At 49.4% G+C, this 23,359-nt stretch overlaps 1 protein-coding gene across 6 annotated transcripts in view; it reads right to left on the bottom strand.

The window, feature by feature from the left end:
- Positions 1 to 7,677, bottom strand: part of ANKDD1A (ankyrin repeat and death domain containing 1A) — a 47,830-nt gene extending 40,153 nt beyond the window's left edge. For 5 of the 6 annotated variants that reach the window (XM_030814552.1, XM_030814553.1, XM_030814555.1 and 2 more), the window contains exon 1: positions 624 to 732. In XM_030814552.1, the coding sequence (XP_030670412.1) occupies positions 624 to 657 (34 nt within the window). In that variant the 5' untranslated portion in view covers positions 658 to 732. Of the gene's footprint in view, positions 1 to 623; positions 733 to 7,270 lie in introns of those variants that run through there. The other variant, XM_030814557.1, reaches the window with a different exon arrangement.
- Positions 7,678 to 23,359: the final 15,682 nt, after the last annotated feature.

Genomic DNA, 23,359 nt, shown 5'->3' with positions numbered 1-23,359 from the left:
GCTGCTGCCCGGCCTAGAGGCCCTGGCACTGGGCGCACTCCTTGAGGGAGGCTCGGAGGTGCCCTCATCCCACCTGTGGCCAGTCAGGCTCCTCTCCTCTGAGCGCGTGCCCCATCCAATGCGGTTTCCACTCGCTATCCAGCCCCAGCATTCCGGGTGAGCTGGGGCCTTCAGCACTTCAACCACTCAATGGCTGTATGACCTTGAACAACTCATTTGAACACCCTGTGCCTCAGTTTCTCATCTGCGAAATGAAGACAACATAATGTCCTACCCATATGGCCTCAGCGAAGATCAAATGACGTGCCTTTCCTGGGTCAAGGCCTGGCACACAAAGTACAGCACGCAGTCAAGGATCGCTATTACCTTTATTATTTGTAGCTGACCTCTCAGCCGCTGCTCCCCGCTCACCTGGCGGGTGGCGTCCCCGAGTCCCAGACGCACTGGCAAGGTCCCCTCGGCCCGGTGCGCGGACCGGTAACCATTCCGCTCGGAGCCACACAGACGCCCAACTCGGAGGTGGCCGTTCGGAGGGCGCCAACCTCACACCTGGCACTCCCCAAACGGGTGCGGGGGTCCTCTAGGCCTCGGCCCGCCCCCCTCCCTCCTCCAGGCAGACTCACGGCCGTCGGTCGCCCACGCCAGCTCCTCCTGCATCCTGCCGCTCCGCAGCCCCTGCGCGCGCTGGTGCCCGGGCGCGAGGCGCGCGTCCGCCGGGGCGGGGCCCGGGGAGCCGAGAGGAGGGGGCGGTCGCTCCTCCAGACCCCACGCCCCGCCTGCTAGGAGCGCAGCTGCAGCGGCTACCCCAGTCCCGGACCAGGTTGCAGGTCCCTCCTCCTGCTCTCTTAATCTGCCCACGCCTCCGCGCCCGAGGCCGGCGGGTCGGGGCCACGCCGAGTTCCGCAGGTGCCCCTGACTCAGTCTCCTCCCCGGGAGTTCGCCCAGCCTCCCCAGCCCTGGAGATAGATGCGCACAAGGCATCTGGCAGGCTCACCCTCCTCGCCCCTCTCGGGACTTGGGGCGGAGGGCTGAGTCTTGGGCCCGCCGCCTCAGGCGCAGAAAGTCAAACCCCGAAGATGTGAGCTGGCGTTTAAGGAACCACAACCTCAGCAGGTCTGCAAGCATATGAAGAGATGGTCGGATTTATTAGTGTTCAGAAAGATAACAATGAGATATCACTTACACCCATTAAGACTGGCAAAAATTAGAAAGCTGAATAAGCCAAATGTCAGCGGAGAATATGGAGCTGTCGAGCTGGCGTGAGTAGCCTGTGGCTGTCAATCTGGAAAACATTCTGGCAGCAATGAGGGAAATTATGGGAGAACACTAAAATCCAGCTCCTTGATATAGATCTCTGAAATTCTCTTGCAGGCCCATAAAGGGACATGTAGGAGTATGCTGGTTGCTGTGTTGCTGTGGTTGCTGGGAGTTGGAGACAACCTAAGCGCCCTTTCTTGTAAGAGCAGATGGATAAACTGTGCAGCACTCAAAGTAAGGGACCCGCTGTATTCGTGGCAATATGGATTTAAACACCTAGTGTTAGGCAGAAAAAATAAATAACCAAACCAAATAAGACCTAGGAGACAATATCAATAAAAATATTACAAATGCATTTACATCAAATAACACAGACTTGCAAAGACACATAGAAACAAAAAGATACACATTAAATACACCAGAATGGGTTGCACTTCAGACCCTTGGGGGATGTCCATGTCCTTTTTGCCTTAAAGGCATTTACAGCTTCTTTGAATTTAGGGATAATGGGATCTCAGGCATCTCTATCCCAAGGCAAAAAGCCAGCAAAGCCATGATAGGTGTAGTTACTACTTTGGGGATCAAAGGAGGAAGAGCATCTTTCAGTCATTAGTCCTTAGGATATAGTTCAAGAAGACTTCCTGAAGAAGGAGGTATTTGGAATGGCCTCTGAAAAATAACATAATGATAACAGCTAACAATTAATGAGCCCTGAGCCAACCCCTCAAAACGGTCTCAAAATAACAATTTCAACATAATAATCAAAGATATGATTCCTTTTTTTTTTTTTTCTGAGGCAGAGTCTCACTCTTTCGCCCAGCTGGAGTACAGTGGTATGATCTGGGCTCACTGCAACCTCTGCCTCCCGGGTTCAAGCAGTTCTCCTGCCTCAGCCTCCCATGTAGCTGGAATTACAGGCACTCACCCCCACACCTGGCTAATTTTGTATTTTTAGTAGAGATGGGGTTTCACTATGTTGGTCAGGCTGGTGTTGAACTCCTGACCTCAGGTGCTCCACCTACCTTGGCCTCCCAAAGTGTTGGGATTACAGGCGTGAGCCACTGCGCCGCACCCTCCCCCTTTTTGTTTTTGTTTTTTTTAAGACAGAGTCTCACTGTGTTGCCCAAGCTGGAGTGCAGTAGCATAATCTCAGCTCACTGCAACCTCTGCCTCCCAGGTTCAAGCGATTCTCATGCCTCAACCTCCCAAGTAGCTGGGACTACAGGTGTGTGTCACCACACTTGGCTCACTTTTGTATTTTTAGTAGAGATGGGGGTTTCACCATGTTGGCCAGGCTGTCCTCGAACTCCTGACCTCAGGGGATCTACCCACCTAAGTCTCCCAAAGTGCTTGGATTACAGCCATGAGCCACCACGCCTAGCCAAAGATATTATTCCTGAAAACAGTTTAAATGTTTTTTGTAAAGCTTTTGTCAGGTGTACATCCCACTAGGGGCATAGTGTCACGTTACTGTTTTAGTCACTTGGAATAGTCTTCTATGTGGTTATGCCACCAACTCAACATGCATGGTTTATTTTGTTTTGCTTTTGGTTTTTAGATATTTAAAAATGTTAATTTTGCTTTATAATTATGTAAAGTATTTACATGTTTCAAAGTTAAGTCTCTGAAGGTTGTCATAGTCAGCTGTGGTGATGGATGAAGAGGGCACCACTGGCTTCCAGCCTGCTCTCACTCTCCTTCACTCCACATTCAGCTTTTCTTCCCAGCTGCTGAGCCTGCTGACCAACAGTGGCCCCAGGCCATCACAGACTTGGCTGCAGACCCAGGGCATTAGTACCACCCATAGACCTCCCCAGGAGCTTTCCTTTGTGGTTCCATTTCAGCAGCTGGACATACTTGGTTTCTCAGATGACTGACTAAGGACTCCTCTGATCCCCAACTCCCCTTCTGGTCCTTCCGCAACTGTGTAAGGCAAATTACTATCACAGATCCCTAATCCCAGGGGTCCCCAACCCCCAGGCTTCAGACTAGTACTGGTCCATGCCTGTTAGGAACTGGGCCACACAGCAGGAGGTGAGCAGCAGGAGAGCGAGCATTATCACCTGAGCTCCGCATCCTGAAAGATCAGTGGTGGCATTAGATTCTCATAGAAGGGGAAACCCTATTGTGAACTGTGCATGTGAGGAATCTAGGTTGCACACTTTTTTTTTTTTCTGAGATGGAGTTTTGCTCTTGTTGCCCAGGCTGGAGTGCAATGGCTCACTGCAACCTCTGCCTCCCGGGTTCAAGCAATTCTCCTGCCTCAGCCTCCCATGTAGCTGGGATTATAGGTTTGCGCCACCATGCCCGGCTAATTTTGTATTTTTTTAGTAGAGATGGGGTTTCACCATGTTGGTAAGGCTGGTCTCAAACTCCTGACCTCAAGTGATCCACCCGCCTCGGCCTCCCAAAGTACTGGGATTACCGGCGTGAGCCACCACGCCCGACCTAGGTTGCACACTTCTTATGAGAATCTAACTAATGCCTGATCATCCGAGGGGGAACAGTTTTATCCCAAAACCATCCCCCCACCACCCAAGTCCTGTAAAAAAATTGTCTGCCACAAAACTGGACCCTAGTGCCAAAAGGTTGGGGACCAATGCCCTAACCCATAACCTCAACATGATTCTGCTTCCCTCACTGCATCCTGACTGACAAAATAACATTTGTGTTGTTGATGCTTACCCCTATATTGTTTAATTTAATCATATATTCTCCCTTTACTGCAGTAGCATACTATATACCATCTTCTCACTTTGCCCTCCCCCTTAAAATTCACCCATTTAAGTGTATAATTCAATGGTTTTTAGTACAGTATTGTTCAGAGTTGTATAACCATCACCACTAAATTTTAATATTTTCATCACCCCAGAAAAGAAAGCCCATATGCTTTAGCTATCACCCCCACTTTCAGTTTACCCTCCCCAACCCTCCACACACAGCCCTAGGCAACCACAAATCTACTTTCCTTCTCCATAGATTTGCCTGTTCTGAACATTCTTCTGGCTTTATTCTGGGAACAATCTACTACAGAGATCTCTCCGCAGTAGTCTATCAAGATCTTCCTGCATCCTTTGTACAGCCTCAGAGTCCTCCATTGGGTGGCTTATTCAACCACTCCCTGTTGATGGACATTGGCCCTGTTTCCAGACTTTTATTATTACAATAGAGTTACAATGACCAACCTTATGCATGCATCAATTGGTATTTTTACCAGTGCATCTATGGGATCTATTCTTATAAATAGGATTGCTTGGTCAAAGGGTAAATGCACATATAACTTTGCTAGCTATTGCCAAATTCTCCTCCATAACGTCCAGAAATATTTTGCATTTCCATTACCAATGTATGAGGGTGCCTGTTTCCACGGAGAACATTCTGTAAAACTTGGATTTTTCCCAATCTGATAAGTAAGAAATAGTAATTCATTATAATCTTAGTTTGCATTTCTATCATACAAGCAAAGTTGGTTATCTGTTTCTATGTTTAAGAGCCGTTTTCTTTTCTTTTTTATTCCTGAGAACAATCTGTTCTTATCCCACTCATTTTTTAAATGATTGTTGGCCTTTTGCTTAAGAGAAATTTTAAAACAGCTTTTTATTTCTTGTCTTATTAATGTTTGTTCATTACTAAAGAAATTTTATAATACAAAGAAGGGGCCGGGTGCGGTGGCTCATGTCTGTAATCCCAGCACTTTGGGAGGCCGAGGTGGGCGGATCACGAGGTCAGGAGATCGAGACCATCCTGGCTAACACGGTGAAACCCCATCTCTACTAAAAATATATGTATAAAAAATTAGCCGGGCATGGTGGCGGGCGCCTGTAGTCCCAGCTACTCAGGAGGCTGAGGCAGGAGAATGGCGTGAACCCGGAAGGTGGAGCTTGCAGTGAGCCGAGATTGGGCCACTGCATTCCAGCCTGGGCGACAGAGTGAGACTCTGCCTCAAAAAAACAAACAAACAAACAAACAAACAAACAAAAAACAAATAAGGAACAAAATACAATTAATCTACCAGAAGACGCCACCATGAATCACTTGTTATATATTGTGCTAGCCCTTTTCTAACAAAAGAAAAAAATATACACACACACACCGCACACACACACACACAAGAGTGGTAAATATTGCTGGTCTTGTACCAGCACTTGGGAGCCAGAATGGCACTGGTTTCCTCTCTGCTTAGAGCAATCAGCTGCTTGAGAGGAGGGAGGGAGTGGCAGAAGGTCCCAGCCAAGTGGGGTCAGGGGTAGCCAGTGGGCAGCTCCTGGACAGGTGCTCCAAGTGGGCAGTTTGATTGTGGGTAGGAGTGGCAGCCCCCTGCAGAATTGCTCACCCAGTGGGGAAGGAGCAGCAGGAGCACAGGACTAAGAGACCTGAGCTCCAATCCAGATCTGCGCTGCCCAGCTGTGGAACTGGACAAGTCCCTTCCTTCTCTCCATAAGGAAATAGGCCTGGATGGTCTTTTAGGTCCCTGGCCCCTCAAGCATTGGATTGAGAGGTGATGAATAATCCATTAGAGGAAGAAAGCATTAACCAAAGGGAGGCAGGGCCAGGTTATTTTTCAGGCGCCTAGGTACCCTCTAAATCAGCGGTTTCCAATTTTTTTTTACCACCAGGGACCGGTTTCCTGGAAAACAATTTTTCTATGGGTTGTGGTGGGGCCATTGGAATGGTTTCAGGATGAGACTGTTCCACCTCAGATCATCAGGCATTAGATTCTCATAAGGAGTGCAGCAACCTGTCGCATGTGGGGACAATAGGGTTCACGCTCCTATGAGAATCTAATGCCTCTGCTGTTCTGACAAGAGGCAGAGCTCAGACGGTAATGCCTGCTGCTCACCTCCTGCTGTGCAGCCCCATTCCTAACAGTCCACAAACCCATACTGGTCCCACCCGGGGGGTTGGGGACACCTGCTGTAAACTCATAGACCTCAGACTCCACGCACATCTCCCAGCACTTGTGTATCCATGTCTTTCTGAATTCAGTCCTAGCTCTGCTGTGTGACCCCATGCAATCACTAAATCTCTCTGACCTTCAATTTATCTGTGGATGATCCTTTTCTAATAGGGTTATTTCAAAATGCCTAGGCCCAGGCACACAATGAGTGCCCTAGTGTGGTGGCGGTGATTATCCTCCAGCTCTCCACCTGCAACCTGTACTATCCCATGTAATCATATTGACAACTCTGTAAGGCAAATGCTAGAATATGGAAGCTCCACTGTACAGAGGAGTCACGTGAGGTTCAGAGAGGTTAATACTTCACTCAGGGACATACAGCAAGCTGTGGAGAGTTGAGAATGGCCTCCAGCTGTGACTCACTCCAAAGGAGAAACAGGTGATTCCTATGGTGTTGAGCCATGTGCTGGGGCCCCAGCCAGGCCACAGCTGAAGGTGAGGTTGGAGGACATCCTTCAATCCAACCACCCAGCCAGTCCGCTGGGACACCCCAATTCTAGGGGGTGACTTTCTCGCCAGGAAAGAAAGCAATTTGGCGGAAAGCCTCAGAAAACAGCGCAAACAGGCTGGGCGTGGTGGCTCACACCTGTAGTCCCAGCACTTTGGGAGGCTAAGGCAGGTGGATCGCTTGAGCCCAGGAGTTCGAGACCGGCCTGGGCAAAATGGTGAGACCTACCCTCTCACCCCCCGCCCCCCCCACACACACACTCACCGTCTCTACAGAAAAAATTTAAAGAAACAAAAGGAAAAATAGCACACGCATGTAACCTGACGCAGAGGATCCAGGTGAGAGGGACTAGGAGCATATGCGCGCCCGGTTTCCCTGAGCCTGGCTTCTCACGCTTAGCGTCCTCCCGGAACTCCGAGGGGAGTGGGCAGAGGCCTCTGGGCCTCGCTGCAGTTTCGGTTGTCGACACGCGGGGGAGCAAGAGTCAGCGAAGAGCAGCTGTAAATACCGTAATTCCCTCCCATCTGTCCCCACGACCGGCACGATAGTGATGGAGGCCAGAGGGGCGCAACGAGGGAAAGGCTAGGGGTTACAGACTGTAGTCTAACCTGAGATGGGCTGGATCTGCCGATGACAGAGGAGGCTCCGCGCAGAGAAGCAGAGTGCCCACATGCTGAGTCTCCCAACTGGCTCCTCCACGCTGGGCTTTCTGCTGTACTATTTTCTGAGGCTTCCCCCAAGATTGCCAGTGAGGGTACGTGAATGCCAGGCTAAAGACTTGGGCCATGGGGGCGGGGTGAGAGAGGAATAGACGCGGTGGTAAAGATGTAAGTAAATGTGGGGTTGAGTGGCAGTTTAATTCCCAGACATACTCGGGCCTTTCTAATGAGGGAAAAGATGCAGTAACTTTCGCAAAGAAAGTAGGGAATTACTACGGATTCCCGTTAGAGGAATGCGCGTTTTAAAAAGCTGCAGGAAGGGGGCAATATTTAACCCAAATGAACTTCTAAAGGTCTTTTTTTTTTTTTTTTAGACGGAGTCTTGCTCTGTCCCCCAGGCTGGAGTGCAGTGGCGCGATTTCGGCTCACTGCAAGCTCCGCCTCCCGGGTTCACGCCATTCCCCTGCCTCAACCTCCCGAGTAGCTGGGACTACGGCGCCCGCCACCATGCCCGGCTAATTTCTTTTTGTATTTTCAGTAGAGACGGGGTTTCACCGTGTTAGCCAGGATGGTCTCGATCTCCTGACCTCGTTATCCGCCTGCCTCGGCCTCCAAAAATGCTGGGATTACAGGTGTGAGCCACCGCGCCCGGCCTTCTTTTTTTTTTTTTTTTAACTTTTGTTTTAGGTTCAGGGCTATATGTGCAGGTTTGTTACATAGGTAAACTTGTGTCATGGGGGTTTGTTGTACAGATTATTTCATCACCAGGTACTAAGCCAAGTAGTGATATTTCCTGATTCTCTCCCTCCTCCCATCCTCCACCTCTAGTAGGCCCCAGTGTCTGTTGTTCCCTTCTTTGTGTCCATAAGTTATCATCATTTAGCTTCCACTTATAAGTGAGAACATGAGGTATTTGGTCTTCTTTTCCCATGATTTTTTTAGGTTAACAGGCAGAAGGGAGAGAGGTGTTTGCCTGGAGAAAGGATGAGATGACCTGGCGTTGTTGGGTTGAGGGGTGAGGCAGCTTCTGCGATCTGGGTCCCAGAGCAGGGACAGGGTGCAGCCTGTTGTGAAAGCCCAATGCACCGGATGTGTGTCCTCTGTAAGAAGGTAGCACAGCCATGTGCAGTGTCCTTGAGCATGCCCTCTGCCCAGGGCTCTGCCAGCCTAGCCAGTGAGGCTCAAGTTAGGGGACAGGAAGTTGGGGGTCAGGGAGAGATGCTTGGGAAGCAAGGAAAAGACAAAAGAAAAAGGTTCCTAAGAGCTGGGAGGCTGGAGTCGGGCAAGACCTTCATCCTCCAGACTTGTTTCCTCATCTGGAAGGTGGAGATAATAACACTACCTAAATGCAAAGGGCTATTGTGAGAATTCAATAAGTTGTTGTTCTAAAAAGTGTCCTGTAACCACTACAAAGGCTAGGCATGAAACCTCCTCTGTAGAGGGCTCCCAGATTGCTCCAAACTCAAAATGCCCCTTTCCTGAGGGTTCCCAGAACCCATGGTCAAGCCTTCCGTGCCATCCCTGGCCTAGATGCAAGTAACTGTTTTTCAGCTGTCACCTCTCCTCCAGCTCCCACTAAAGCACCCTCCCGACCCCAATCCCTGCCATACTGTGAGCTTTTTTAAAAATTATTTTTGAGACAAGGTCTCACTGTGTCACCCAGGCTATAATGCAATACAGTGTCAAGATCATGGCTTATCACAGCCTTATCTCCAGGGCTCAAGTGATCCTCCCACCTCAAGCTCCCAGGTAGCTGGGACCACAGGCATGTGCCAACACGTATAGCTAATTTTTTTTTTTGCAGAAATGAGGTTTCCCATTGCTGCCCAGGCTGGTCTTGAACTCCTGGGCTCAAACAATCCTCTCACCTCAGCCTCCCAAACTGTTGGGGTTACAGGTGTGAGCCACAGCGCCTAGCCAACTGAACTTTTCAAGCAGATGTGGTAGCTAATTCATCCCTGTACTCATTCAAAACTACAGCCTGATAAGACTTGGCAAAATGATACTAAAGTTTATCTTAAAACAACAACAATAAAAACAGACAGCAATGTTATGAAAACAAAGAGCAGTGGAGGGAAAGATGGGACCAGATGCTGAAACAATTTGACAATGGCTATCAGAATTTTTTAAATGTACATACCTTTCATGCCAACAACTCCATTTCTAAGAATCTACACCATAGAAATAATTGCAGTAATTACATAAAGATGCAAGGATGTCTACTGTGATCTGTTCCGTAACTATAGCAAACAACTGGAAACAACCCAAGGGCCCATCAATAGGGGATGACAAAATAAATTGTGATGCATGATTATAAAATCATACAATGCAATGCTGAGCCGGTGTTAAAAAGAAATTAGTGGGTCTGTATTTGCTGAGGTAGGAAGAACCTCTAAGAGACAGCAAGAGTCAGAACAGGAAGTACAGTATGAGTCCATTTCTTTAAAAACATTCTCCTGCCACTATCGTCACTTTTTTTTTTTTTTTTTTTTTTTTTGAAATGGAGTTTTGCTCTTGCTGCCCAAGCTGGAGTGCAATGGCATGATCTCGGCTCACTGCAACCTCCACTTCCCAGGTTCAAGCGATTCTCCTGCCTCAGCCTCCCAAGTACCTGGGATTATAACATGTGCCACCACACCCAGCTAATTTTGTATTTTTAGTAGAGATGGGGTTTCTCCACTTTGGTCAGGCTAGTCTCAAACTCCCGACCTCAAGTGATCCGCCTGCCTCAGCCTCCCAAAGAGCTGGGATTACAGGCATGAGCCACCGTATGTGGCCTATCTTCACATCTTTATCAGTCAAATTTCCCTTCCTGTCCCCGGATGACAATCTGGCAGATACTGTGCTTTGCACTCATTTTAGGGTATTAAAAGTCTGGTCCAACTCAATTTAAAATTCCAGGCCCTTCAAATCTACAAAATACGGCCAGACACGGTGGCTCACACCTGTAATCCCAGCACTTTGGGAGGCCAAGATGGGTGGATCACAAGGTCAGGAGTTCGAGACCAGCCTGGCCAACATAGTGAAACTCCATCTCTAATAAAAACACAAAAATTAGCTGGGTGTGGTGGTGTGTGCCTGTAATCTCAGCTACTGGGGAGGCCGAGGCAGGAGAATGGCTTGAACCCAGGAGGAAGAGGTTGCAGTGAGCCAAGATCACGCCACTGCACTCCAGCCTGGGTGACAGAGCAAGTCTCCATTAAAAAAAAAAAAAATCTTCAAAATACATATAGCACAGATATATACCATATTGTCATATTAACTTGTTTATTTTTCACCACAGCCCTCTGAAGTAGGTACTATGATTATCCTCCACATCTTACAGATGAGGAAACTGTGGTATAGACAGGTGATTTTCCCAAAGTCACACAGATAGTAAATGGCAAAGCCAGGTTCTCTGCCCTTAACCACTGTGTTATATCACCCTAGGCTCACAGGACCTCAAATGGGACTTTTCCTTGTCTCAGAATTTCAGCTGGCATACTGTATATCATTAGCTAGATATACTAGAATTCATTTAGCCATCACCCTAATGATAGACATAGAAATTATTTCCAGTCTTGTGCTATTATAAACAGTGCTGCAATGAACTTGGCATGTGTGTTTTTGTGCACCTGTACAACTATTTCGGTAGCTTAGATTCATAAAAGTGCAACTGCTGGATTAATGGATAAATTTAAATTTGAATAGGTGTTCCAGATATCTATTGCTATATAACTAACTATCTCCAAATTTAGTGCTCAAAAACAACCATTTTGGCCAGGCGTGGTGGCTCATGCCTGTAATCCTAGCACTTTGGGAGGCTGAGGCGGGCAGAACACAAGGTCAGGAGATCAAAACCATCCTGGCTAACATGGTGAAACCCTTTCTCTACTAAAAATACAAAAATTAGCTGGGCGTGGTGGTGTGCACCTGTAATCTCAGCTACTTGGGAGGCTGAGGCAGGAGAATCGCTTGAACCAGGGAGCCGGAGGTTGCAGTGAGCATAGATCACACCACTGCACTCTAGCCTGGGCAACAGAGTGAGACTCAGTCTCAAAAAAAAAAAAAAAAAAAAATTTAAATTGTTCATGATTTTGTGGGTCAGAGATTTGGGAAGGGCTCAGCCGGATGGTCCATCTGTGATTCTCTTCCAAGGTGGCTTTATCGCTCACATGACTGGGGCCTCAGTGCTCCTTGACTGCTCTTTAAACATGTGGTGTCATATCCTGTAGGGATTCCCCACATGGTTTGAGCTTTTCACAGCATGTGAACATCAGATAATGCAGGTCAGGTAACCAGGTAGTTGGCTTCCAAGAGGGAAGATATGGAACCTGATGGACAATCTAAGAGATACACTTGCAACTGGGACAGTATCACTTGCTGTATTTTATTGACCAGGGAATTCACGGTCCAACCCAAATTCAAGAAAAGGGGACATAGACCCCACTTCTCCATGGAAGGCACATCAGAGAATTTGTGACCACTTTTACTCTACCATAATAGTTATTTCCAAATTGCCCTCCAAAATATTGGTCAATTTACATTTCTACCAGTGATGCACTAGATTGTCCTTCCCCACACCCTCACCAACACTATACATTGTAAAACACTTCAATTCATGCTGATCTAGCAGCTGAAAATGGTACTGTATTTCATTGTTATTTTTCATGCATTTCTTTAATTATGGGTGAAGGTAAGTATCTTTTCATGTATTCACTGTTCATTAAATTTTATTTTTTCTTGTGAATTGTCTGTCTATATATTTTACCCATTTTAAAATTTGATTGGACTTTTTTATACTGATTTATAAAATGTATATATTTTAAAAAGTAGCTTTTTTTTTTTTTTTTTTTTTGAGATAGGGTCTTGCTCTGTTGCCAGGCTAGAGTGCAGTGGCACGATCTCAGCTCACTGCAACCTCTGCCTCCCGGGTTCAACCAATTCCCCTGCCTCAGCCTCCTGAGTAGCTTTTATCTGATACTATGTTACAAATAGTTTTCCACAGTGTGTGTGGACTTTTGACTTTGTTTTTTGACAATTATCTCAATTTAGGTTTTAAATTTTTACAGATTCAAATTATCAACCTTTTACTTTAAGATTTCTAGATTTTGGCCAGGCACAGTGGCTCATGCCTGTAATCGCAGCACTTTGGGAGGCCAAGGCGGGTGGATCATAAGGTAAGGAGATCGAGACCATCCTGGCCAACATGGTGAAACCCCATCTCTACTAAAAATACAAAATTTAGGTGTGTATGGTGGTGTGTGCCTGTAATCCCAGCTACTTGGGAGGCCGAGGCACAAGAATCGCTTAAACCCAGGAGGTGGAGGTTGCAGTGAGTGGAGATCGCGCCACTGCACTCCAGCCTGGCGACAGAGTGAAACTCTGGATTTTTTTTTTTTTTTTTTTTTTTTTTTGAGACAGAGTCTCGCTCTGTCGCCCAGGCTGGAGTGCAGCGGAGTGATCTCCGCTCACTGCAAGCTCCGCCTCCTGGGTTCACGCCATTCTCCTGCCTCAGCCTCCCAAGTAGCTGGGACTACAGGCACCCGCCACCACGCCTGGCTAATTTTTTGTATTTTTAGTAGAGATGGGGTTTCACTGTGTTAGCCAGGATGGTCTCGATCTCCTGACGTCGTGATCTGCCCGCCTCGGCCTCCCAAAGTGCTCAGATTACAGGCGTGAGCCACCGCACCCGGCCGAGACTCTGGATTTTATGTAGTGTGTTCCTGTTGTTTTTCAGAATTTTCCTGCTAGTCTCAAATGTTTATTTTTCCAGATTAAAATTAATGTTATTTTCCAAGGCACCCTCCTCAAATCCTATTGTTTTGATTTAAATCACTTTCAGTTTATAGATCCATTAAAAAAAATGCACAACCTTACAACTGGAGTACAAGGCTGGGCCTTGCATTGTTTTGAGTCTTCACTCCCATAGGACATCAAGTCTTAGTGAGGGGATGATGGTGCCATCTCAGGAAGTCCCCAGCATTCCTGGGCACCTTTGAGGGAAGGAGCCCAAGAGTGAACCAAGGGCAGCCCTGGGGTCAGACAAGCCCCACAATGCCCTGTACCTGGGAACCCAAGGCCTTGTCAGGGAGGCTCAGAACACAGCCCCCAAGCCTACAACTCCTGGACTTTCCATCGCAGGGTGAGTCCAGGACTCCTTGAAGAAAACATTCCTTAGAGGCCCAGGAAAGGCACCAGATGTGCCTTCAAAGAGCTAATTCATGAGGTAGGAGATTTCACATAGTGGTGCCTTGTTGGAGAGACCGAGCAGAGTGATGCATTTGCCAAGGAAAATCCTACCAGTCTCAAAGTCACAGCCTTGGAGAGCAGCAGGGATCTGCTGTGGGAGACACAGGAATGGGAGGCTGCTGTGGGCACAGCCCTGCAGGCTCTCCTTCCTTCCCAGCTGGGGCTCTGCTGGCTTCTCTCCAATCCTGGAACCCCAGTCTGCAGCATCAGCCCACTTCTTCCCCAGGCAGGGGCCCAGTTGGGCATCAAAGGCTTTCCCTAAAGTGCCCAGAGAGATTGAGTAGGCATTTGTTTATTCAACAATTATTGACTGTCAACAATGTGCCAGTCAGTGTTCTAGATGCTTGGGGTACAACAAAAAATAAGACAGACTGAAATTCTTACCCTCCTGGAGCTAACAGACAATAAAAATAATCATAATATGTAAATATGTTAGAAGAAAAGTGCCATGGGGAAAAAATAGGGTAAGGTAAGAGGACTTGGGAGTTGGGGGTGAGGAGCAGTCACATTTCCCAAGAAAGCAACTGTGCTAGGGAACTTCCATTTGCCCTCCAGATCCTCAGGAAAGGCTGACCTAAAGGACTGCAACCTGGCTGTGGCTGGATTCAGCCAATGAGCCTCGCAGGAGAGCTGAGACAGGCGGGGGAGGTTTTTATCCCCCTGGCTCCCTCCTTGCGGGTCACAGCTCTGGTCAGGTGGCCCTCTCCCACAGTTCTGTCCTTCCTTCCACCAGCCATGTCTTTCCCTCCTCCTCGCCCTTCTGCCGGGCCTGGGGATAGCAAAGATGCCCCATGCTACTGGACCTGGGCACTGGACTCTACCTTAGGGTTTCCTTACAGCCTGTCCACACCTTTGAAAATAGTCCTGAAATAATGCTAATTTGAGTGCTGAGAAATACAGTGATATTTGAGCAGGCTGGCAGGCAGTAAGGTGGTATGCCATGCCGATGTCTAAGAAAAGAGTGTTCAGGGCAGAGGGAACTGCCAGTACAAAGGCCTGGGGGTGGGAGGGTGTGCCTGGGCTATTTGAAGAAAAGCAAGACAGCCAGAGTGGCTGTTGCAGAGTGAGGAATGGGAAGAGGAGTAGGAAATAGTATCTAAGAGATATGTTTTGGGAGGTGGGGGCTTGGCATTTGCTCTTGGTGAAGTTGGGGTGGATGAGGGCACACTGGAAGGCTTTGAACCCAGAAGTGATGTGATCTTTAACACTATCACTCTGGCTGCAGTGTTGAGAACAGACTATGGGTCAAGGGTAGAAGCAGGGAGGCTGGTAAGGGAGAGGCTCAAAAGACAGTGGGAAAGGAACCAGAATAGGCTGGTACTGTGGAGCTGGAGCCAATAGGGTTGACTGAGGACTTGGGGTGTAGGGGAGAAGAGCAAGGGTGGCTTCAAGGCTTCCCTGCATCTGCCCAGCCTGGCCCTCACATCCTGTCCCATTGGGTGCTATGTGTACACGTGTCCAGTCCCTGGGGCTGTGCACTGCAGGCCCATCTCCTCTGGCTGGCCTAGAGGTCTGCCAGCTTCTGCCAAGAGGAGTCCTTGACCAAATCACAGCTTTCTCTACTTGGGGCCATCTGCCTGAGGTCACTGGTAGGGATGGGGAAGTGGATTCACCCCCTGGGGTGCAGGGAAGGGACGCTACGCCTAATCCCCAGAGGCAGTCCAGTAAATCTCCCATATCAGTGAGATATTTTCTGGGGCACTCCCAGACATATGTCCTTCAGCCCAGATCCCGTGAGTCAGCCAGAACTGAATGTGACCAGCTTCCTCCTCCACCGCTCACTTGGCTGGCTTCCTCTCAGGCTCCAGCCTTCTGTAGGGGCAGCTGAGGCCACGAGTGAAGGGCCTGCTCATGGGTAGCCCACGCCCCTTCCTCAGGGCCCTCAGCAGCCCTTGCCCCTCCTATTGGATGTGTTCTTTCAGAATCCCAGTTTGAAGGGCCTCCTCCCATGGCATCCTGTGTGGGGCTGGACTCTCGCTGCTCCACAACCTGAATTCAGGCTTCTAGCTCCTTCCAGGACAGCTGGGCTTGGCCTCCACTGAGAACAGGAGTCTCCCCCACCTGACTCCATGCTGAGCTCTCCACTGGCCTGTCCTCTCAGGTCTGCTGGGGCCGTCCAATACAGAGGGCTCGTTATAAGAGTGGGCTCTGGGGTACAAGTTCTGCCACTCCTTCACCTGCGTGTGACCTTGGCCAGTCACCTATCTTCTTCAAGCCTCTCCTTCTGACACTGTGGTGTTCCTTACACATTGGAGGCCCTCATAAATGCTTTCTGAATAAGTCTGCATGCAATATGCTTAACGCAGTGCCTGACCCAGAGAACAAGCTCAGTAAAAGTCAACTATTTAAATCATCCCCATTTACTGATGAAGAAACCGAGACTCAGAAATGTAACTTGTCTAAGGCCTCAGGGCTGGGAAATGGTGGAGCCAGGTTTCCCTGTGCCCTGATCCATCAGTCCACCTCCCCCTGCATGTTCCCCATTCTTCTCTGCCTCTGTGAAGCCGGCACAGATATGTCAGCCTCAGAGAGATGAATGGAGAAGCCAGAAACTTACACTCTGAGAACCCCTGAGGAGACAGGAGGTTCCTATCATCATGGGAGATACAAAGATGAATTAAACAGTTTCAGCCACTCAAAGGGCTGCCAGTCTGGAACTGGGAGCCACGGCGCCCGGAACAGAGTCTATCCCTACACAGAGGACCCAGCAAGCCTCAAGGGAGGGGCAGCATCTGGGTTCCCAGTACACAATTGGCTCCTTGAATCACAAAGTTCACAAGAAATAGTGGCCACACAATCTGAATTTTAAGACAAGTCCAGGTTGCAAACATTTTGTCCTATTGTTATAATAGAGTATGAAGTGCCCCAAAGAATCCATTATTGTGGCACCAAATGACCTCTCACAGCCAGGTGGATCACAAAAATCTATGTTATACCACACGTCCTAAGCTTGACTTGGGGAAAGAGGATCCCCATTATGCTAGACACACAGATGCCAGCTGCCCCCAGCCTCAGCCTCGTGGGTGTATGCACGTCCATGCAGACTAATGCCAGACAAGACAAAGGGTCACCCACTCTTGGGCTATTAGATGACATGGTGACTTGAGTTAGTGCCCCCTCCCCTTTCCAGCAATGATCCTAACACCAGTGCTGGGCACTGTAAGGTCTGGAGGGGCCTTTGGTATCCCCAGAGAAAACAGACTCTGCCTTTGCATGCTTCTTGTCAGCATGAGAGGCAAGGCCTGGTCTAAGTGACACCGAGGTTGCAGCCAGGGTGTCTCTGACAGGGCTGCTGTCCTCAGATGTGAAGGCCTTGCTCCTCAGCCTCTTGCTACAGACCTCCCTCTCACATTAACTCCTGCCAGGACTTTTGGTTTCGGTTTCTGAGAGCAGAAATAAGTTCTACCCTTTCCCTCTGTTGTCCTCCACACTCCCCCTCCTCCTACCCTACTTCCTTCACCCTTCTTTCTCCCACCCTGGTAGGAAATCCCCCCCGCCCCCACCCCCAGTCCCAGTCTGAGAGGGACAAAGAAGAAGAGGAATAGAGAAGGGATGGAGAAAGGGAGTTGCCGGAGACCTCACTGCATCTTCGGGGCTGGGTGATCACTCACAAATCTGCAAATTGTGCCCTGTACAACTCTAAAGGACACCAGTCCCCTCAAGTCACCAAAATTTGCATATTTATTAGCACACTTTTCAGACAGATGGCAGTAAAGTGTCTTGAGAAGGAACAGTCTGAAGCTCTGGAGTGGGGTTAAAGGGCCAAATGCCTTTTGACTCTGATCTCCTAGAAGCCCCAAGGCACCCCCAGTCCTTGAGCTGTAACCCACTTAACCCTCTTTGCTCAACTTCCCAGCTGGGCTAGAACCCCAGTGAGACTGGCTCAAAAGAGGCTCACCAATCACCTCTAAGTCCATTTGTGGGGCCCCAAGCAAGTCTCTTCCTTACTAGGCCTCAGTTTCCCCATTTGTAATATGTAAAGAGAACAAAAGGATCTCTAAGCGGCCATCTATATTTAATAGCTGAGTCTGTGCAGAGGGTGCCTGGAGGCAGATGATTACAGTTGGGTTGCAGCCTCAGGGTCCCTATTTCTCTGAAGGAAGGAGTTTGTTGGTTGTTCCCTCGACTGAGAGCAGGGGTCAGAGAGGATTCTTTTGTTGAAGAATATCAAGAGGGGCTGTGTGACCTGGGGCGGCTCCTCTAACCTCTCTAAACCTGTTAACTCCCCTATGAAATAGAGGTGGTAATATTCACCTTGCAGGTGGCTGTGACGACTGAAGGGAGTACTGTATGCAAAAGTGCTGGCGTGGAGGAGGCGGCAGAAGAGGGTGGCGGCGGGGCACGGCAGCCACTGCCTGAGCTCAGGCTCCAGGGCAGGAAACCCACCTGACAGGCCACTCCTTCCGCTCGCCTCCCCCAGTGGGCTCCCTCCCCTCTCTCTGCAGGGCCACACCTCTGGGAGGATGCCCAGGGCTTGCACTGCGCTGAGGGAACCCCAAGGAGCCCACACCCCTTAGCCTGTCATGCCAGGCCCTCCCCTACGTACGCCCCGCGGCCACGTCCCACCCAGCTCCCCCGACCTGCTCGACACCCCCAAACAAGCCATGCACACCTCCCTGCCTTTGCCCAGGCTGTATCCTTTCCGGGTCACATGCCCTTCCCTCTCCCCCTCAAGACAGCTAAATCCTGCTCACTGTTTAGGGCCCAGCTCAAATGTCACCTTCTGAGAGAAACCTTTCCCTGCCCTTCCAGTAAAGAAAATACTCATTCTTCCTGTTGCCTCCCTCAGCCCCGCACTCAGTCCCGTCAGGAGTGCAGCTAGGCTCCAGGTCCTCCACATCCCCTCGCGGAGCCCCCAGTGCCTTATCTAGAAAATGGAGGTAAATCGTCCCTACTTGGGGGGCAGGACGAGTTCAATAAAATGGGACACGTCGGGCGTCTAAACACAGCGTGGGGCGCACAGGAGAGCCCGGCGAGTTCAACCAGTCACCCTCGCACTGAGAGGGAAGCGCGCGCCAGGTCCCGTTTCCAGCCTCCTCTAGTTCCTCCCGGAAGACCAGTTCACAGCTCATTGGAAGGATTGACAGGTTCCCAGCCCAATGGCTGGCCGAGCCCTAGAATGGCTCGGGAGCAGGTGGTCGGCCCCTTCCCCTCTCTGGGGACTCTACCTGCGGAAGGCAGGGCCGGGGCCTGGTTTTCACATGCTGCCTGTGTCAGCCTATGGGGCCGACCGCCCCACTGATGACTCAGGTCTCCTCCCCACCCGTCCCCTTCAGGAAGAGGCCCTGTCATAATCGCAGTTGTACTACATAAAAATAGCTTCGTTTCACAGCGACATGAGCACAGCCCTTTCCACTGAGGGAAGAGGAAGGCAGTTTCCCCCTACGCGTCCCCCGGGTCCCTCTTCAAAAGCGGATCCTCTGGGGTGGGGGCTTCACACTTCTCAGCAATAGCTTCATCAGCGGCTTCCTCCCCGGCTTCGGCGCTGAAGGCTTTTTTTACTGCTTTGCGACCAGCTTCTCACCTTTTCTCATTTGGCCCTCACGTCAGAGATGCCAGGCAGCTGAGGTTGCTGTTCCCATTGTGCAAGTGTGGAAACCCAGGCCAGAAGAGGGGAGGTGACTGGCCTGAGGTCACACGGCAAGCTCGCGAGAGCCGAGTTGGGGGCCCTGACTCCTTCACCGAGTTCCTTCCGCGCCAACATAGGTCTCCTCCTAGGAAAGTACTGTGGCCACAGCCAGGGCACCAAGAAAAAGGAGAGGCGAGGAAGGCTGGACGGAGCACAGATGTGAGGGGCAAGACATTCATGCAACAAACATTTGTCTGGCCGGGTGAGGTGGCTAACGGCTGTAATCCCAGCACTTTGGGAGACCAAGGCGGGCAGATCGCCTGAGGTCAGGAGTTCGAGACCAGCCTGACGAACATGGTGAAACCCCATCTCTACTAAAAATACAAAACAAATTAGCCAGGCGTGGTGGCGCACGCCTGTAATCCCAGCTGTTCAGGATTGGAACCCAATGACAAATTGGTGGTTTCCCTGTCAGTCAGGCCTGTTGGACTGAGAGCAGCCCCTCTAGGCCCGAGACTGATGAGTCTCAGCCATGAGGCCCAGCCTAGGGTGTGGGGGGGCCTTTGCTGCCCATTGAATCCCTGCAGTGCAGCCACTGAGGAGACACCTGCCTGGTCTTGTGGTCTATGTTCTTCCCCCTCAAATCCACCCTCTACTATCAAAATGTAAGGCAGGTCAGAGGGCACAAGCTGGAAGCCTATAAATGGGTATCTCATGGCACTAGAAAGAAAGGCACACTGTGTTCCCAGCTGGGTGCCTGAATGCGTAGGAGTATGGGCAAGTGACTGTGTGTGTGCACATGGTTATGTACAAACTTGGGGGGTGTGTGTCTTAGTCTCTTTTCTGTTATTTGTAACAGAGTACCTGAAACTGGGTAATTTATAAAGAAAAGAAATTCTTTCTTACAGTGTCGGAGACTGAGAAGTCCAAGGTTGTGAGGTCCTTCTTGGTGATGGGGACTCTGCAGAGTCCTGAGGCCCTGAAGGGCATCACATGGTGAGGGGGTTGAGCATGTTAGCTCAGATCTCTCTTCCTCTTATTATAAAGCCAACAGTCCCATTCCCGTGATAACCCATTAATCCATGAACCCATTAATCCACTAATCCATGAATGAATTAATCTATTCATGAGGGCGGAGTCCTCATGGCCCAGTCACCTCTTGAAGGTCCCACTTTTCACTACTGCCACATTGGGGATTAAGTTTCAACATGAGTTTCAGAGGAGACAGATATTTAAACCTTAACTGTATGTCTGTGTTTGTGTGTGTGTGTGTGTGTGTGTGTGTGTCTGTGTGTGTGTAGCTGCTGTGGTTGTCAACTCAAAGTGAAAAAACCCTCACTTCCTGTTAAGAATCAATTAGAGCATTTTTTATAGAAGCTCTAGCTCTCCCTGTGAGGATCACAGGAGCCTGGGAGGAGAGGTGGGAAGGCAGAGCAGGAAGAACGTCTTCCCTGAGCAGTGCTGGGAGCAACGTCAGGACTGCACATCCAAGACTCCAAGTTCATGTCCTACTGTGCTGTCAAGTCACTGCATGACATAAACAAGTCACTATACCTCTCTGGTTCCCTTTCTGTAAAAGCAGGAGGGAAGGTGAGACCAAATGACCCCTAACCCTTTCTCCTTTTTGGATACTCAGATTAATATCTAGAGTGCACTCTCCAGAGGGAGACACCAGGCATGTCGCCCACTCCACATTGGTCTAGCCCTTCCCAGACCACTGTGGAAACACCTAGACCCTTTCCTGAGGTTGTCTGGGGGAGGGGACAGGGAAGGAGTTTCCAGTAGGGAAGGGCTTAGCGGAAGCCAGCCTCCCACTCTCATCAGCAACTTCTTCTCCTCCACCATCCCACACGGCCCTGCTCCCTCCCAGTTCCCACATCCTTGAGCAGAGGAGAAACACAAATTAGTTGCTCAGTAGGAAAAGGCAGGAGCCCCTGCTCCTTCTACCCATCCCATCTGCAATGGGAGAGGGGAAGTGGGGAAGAGGGCTGGGTTCACAGTCAAAACCGGCCTCCTCATTTTACAGATGAGCAAACCCACACCTAGAGAGAGGCACTGAGTACTCACTCAAGGGCATACAGCAAGACAGTGGCAGTGCCGGGATTGAACCCAGCATCCTATAAGCCTTTCCACATCATCAGGCTGCCCCTCTGAGGAGGGTCTCTAATTCCCACATCCACTGAGAACAGAACACAAGAGCAGGAGCTGTCTTTGCAGCAAGGGGACTTAGGCTGGACACCAGGAGGCACTTCCCCCTGGGCTTGGTCAACTCCAGGACAGGTAACAAAGGAGTGCTCACCTCCTCCCAGCACGCCTTTAGAGTAAGATACCCTGAAATGCAATAGCTCCCTGTGGTTAGGAAGACAGCTAGGGAGACCAGGCTTCCAGGCAAAGTTACTCTGCTGGGATGGAGGGAGGATCCAGGAGAAAGAAGAAAGCTACTATGGCCAGGGCCATCCTCAGTACTCACTCCCATTTCCCACCACAGCTGTGAGAGGATCCCATTTTACAGAAGAGAAAACTGAAGCCCAGAGAGGTAAATTACTTTCCCAAGGTAACACGTCTAGAAAGTAGTGAGACCTATATGGTATAACCCCCAAAATCTTTGTTCTCTCCACTGAGTAGTTTCCCAAAACATGGACCACAAGTTGAATTTAAAAACCTAGAGCCAGACTACAGTGGCCCAGCTACTTGGGAGGCTAAAGCAGAATTGCTGGAGCCCAAGAGATCAAGGCCAGCCTGAGGAACATAGAGAGACCCCTCTAAAAAATTTAAAAATAAGGCCGGGCACGGTGGCTTATGCCTGTAATCCCAGCACTTTGGGAGGCCAAGGTGAGCAGATTACCTGATGTCAGGAGTTCAAGACCAGCCTGGCCTACATAGTGAAACCCCCGTCTCTACTAAAAATACAAAAATTAGCTGGGCGTGGGGCACATGCCTGTAATCCTAGCTACTCAGGAGGCTGAGGCAGGAGAATTGCTCGAACGCAGGAGGCAGAGGTTTCAGTGAGCTGAGATCACGCCACTGCACTCCAGCCTGGGCGACAGAGCGAGACTCCATCTCAAAAAGAATAAATACATAAATAAAATAAGTAAATAACCACAGATTTTTAATTAAAAAAAATACACAGTCCACAATGTGAGTTTAGGCGATATGTGGGGTTGAATTGGTTTTAAGATTATTATTACAGCTGGGCATGGTGACTCACACCTGTAATCCCAACACTTTGGGGAAGCCAAGGCAGAAGGATTGCTTGAGGTCAGGACCCTGTCTCTACAAAAGTATCTTAAAAATTAGCCAGGTGTGTTGGGGCATGCCTGTAGTTCCAGCTACTTGGGAGGCTGAGGTGAGAGGATTGCTTGAGCTCAGGAGTTCAAGGCTGCAGTGAGCTATGATTACGCCACTGCACACCAGCCCGGGCAACAGTGAGATCCTGTCTCTAAAATAAATAAATATATAACATTTTAAAAATAAAATTATTATCATTACTTCAACAATATATTGATCCAAATATAAGTCAGGACAAAATTAATAAACTCATCAAATTCATGATTTCACAGAAATTATGCCCTGTGACTAGGCTAAGTTTTTTGTTTTTTATTTATATTATTTTTATTTTTTGAGACAGAGACTTGCTCTGTCACCCAGGCTGAAGTGCAGTGGCATGATCTCGGCTCACTGCAACCTCCGGGTTCAAGCAATTCTCCTGCCTCAACCTCCCAAGTAGCTGGAATTACAGGCGCCTGCCACCATGCCTGGCTAATTTTTGTATATTTAATAGAGGTGGGGTTTTGCCATGTTGGCAAGGCTGGTCTCGAACTCCTGACCTCAAGTGATCTGCCTGCCTTGGCCTCCCAAAGTACTGAGATTACGGGCATGAGCCACCACACCTGGCCTGTTTGTTTTTTAATTTTTTTTTTTTTTTTTTTGAGACGGGGTCTTTTTCTGTTACCTAAGCTGGGGTGTAATGGTGCAATCATAGCTCACTGCAGCCTCAACTTCCCAGGCTCCAATGATCCTCCTACTTCAGCCTCCCAAGTAGCTAGGACCACAGGCATGCACCACCACGCCCAGTTAATTTTTGTATTTTTGGTAGAGACTGGGTTTTGCCATGTTGCCAAGGTTGGTCTCAAACTCCTGAGATCAAGCAATCCACCCACCTCGGCCTCCCAAAGTGCTGGGATTACAGACGTCAACTACCATGTCTGGACGTGACTAGGCTAAGTTTTAAAAGGAGC

This window comes from Nomascus leucogenys, chromosome 6 (genome assembly GCF_006542625.1).
Source record: "Nomascus leucogenys isolate Asia chromosome 6, Asia_NLE_v1, whole genome shotgun sequence".
In the NCBI taxonomy this organism is placed as follows: Eukaryota; Metazoa; Chordata; class Mammalia; order Primates; family Hylobatidae; genus Nomascus; species Nomascus leucogenys.
This window is presented reverse-complemented; position numbering and strand designations above follow the sequence as displayed.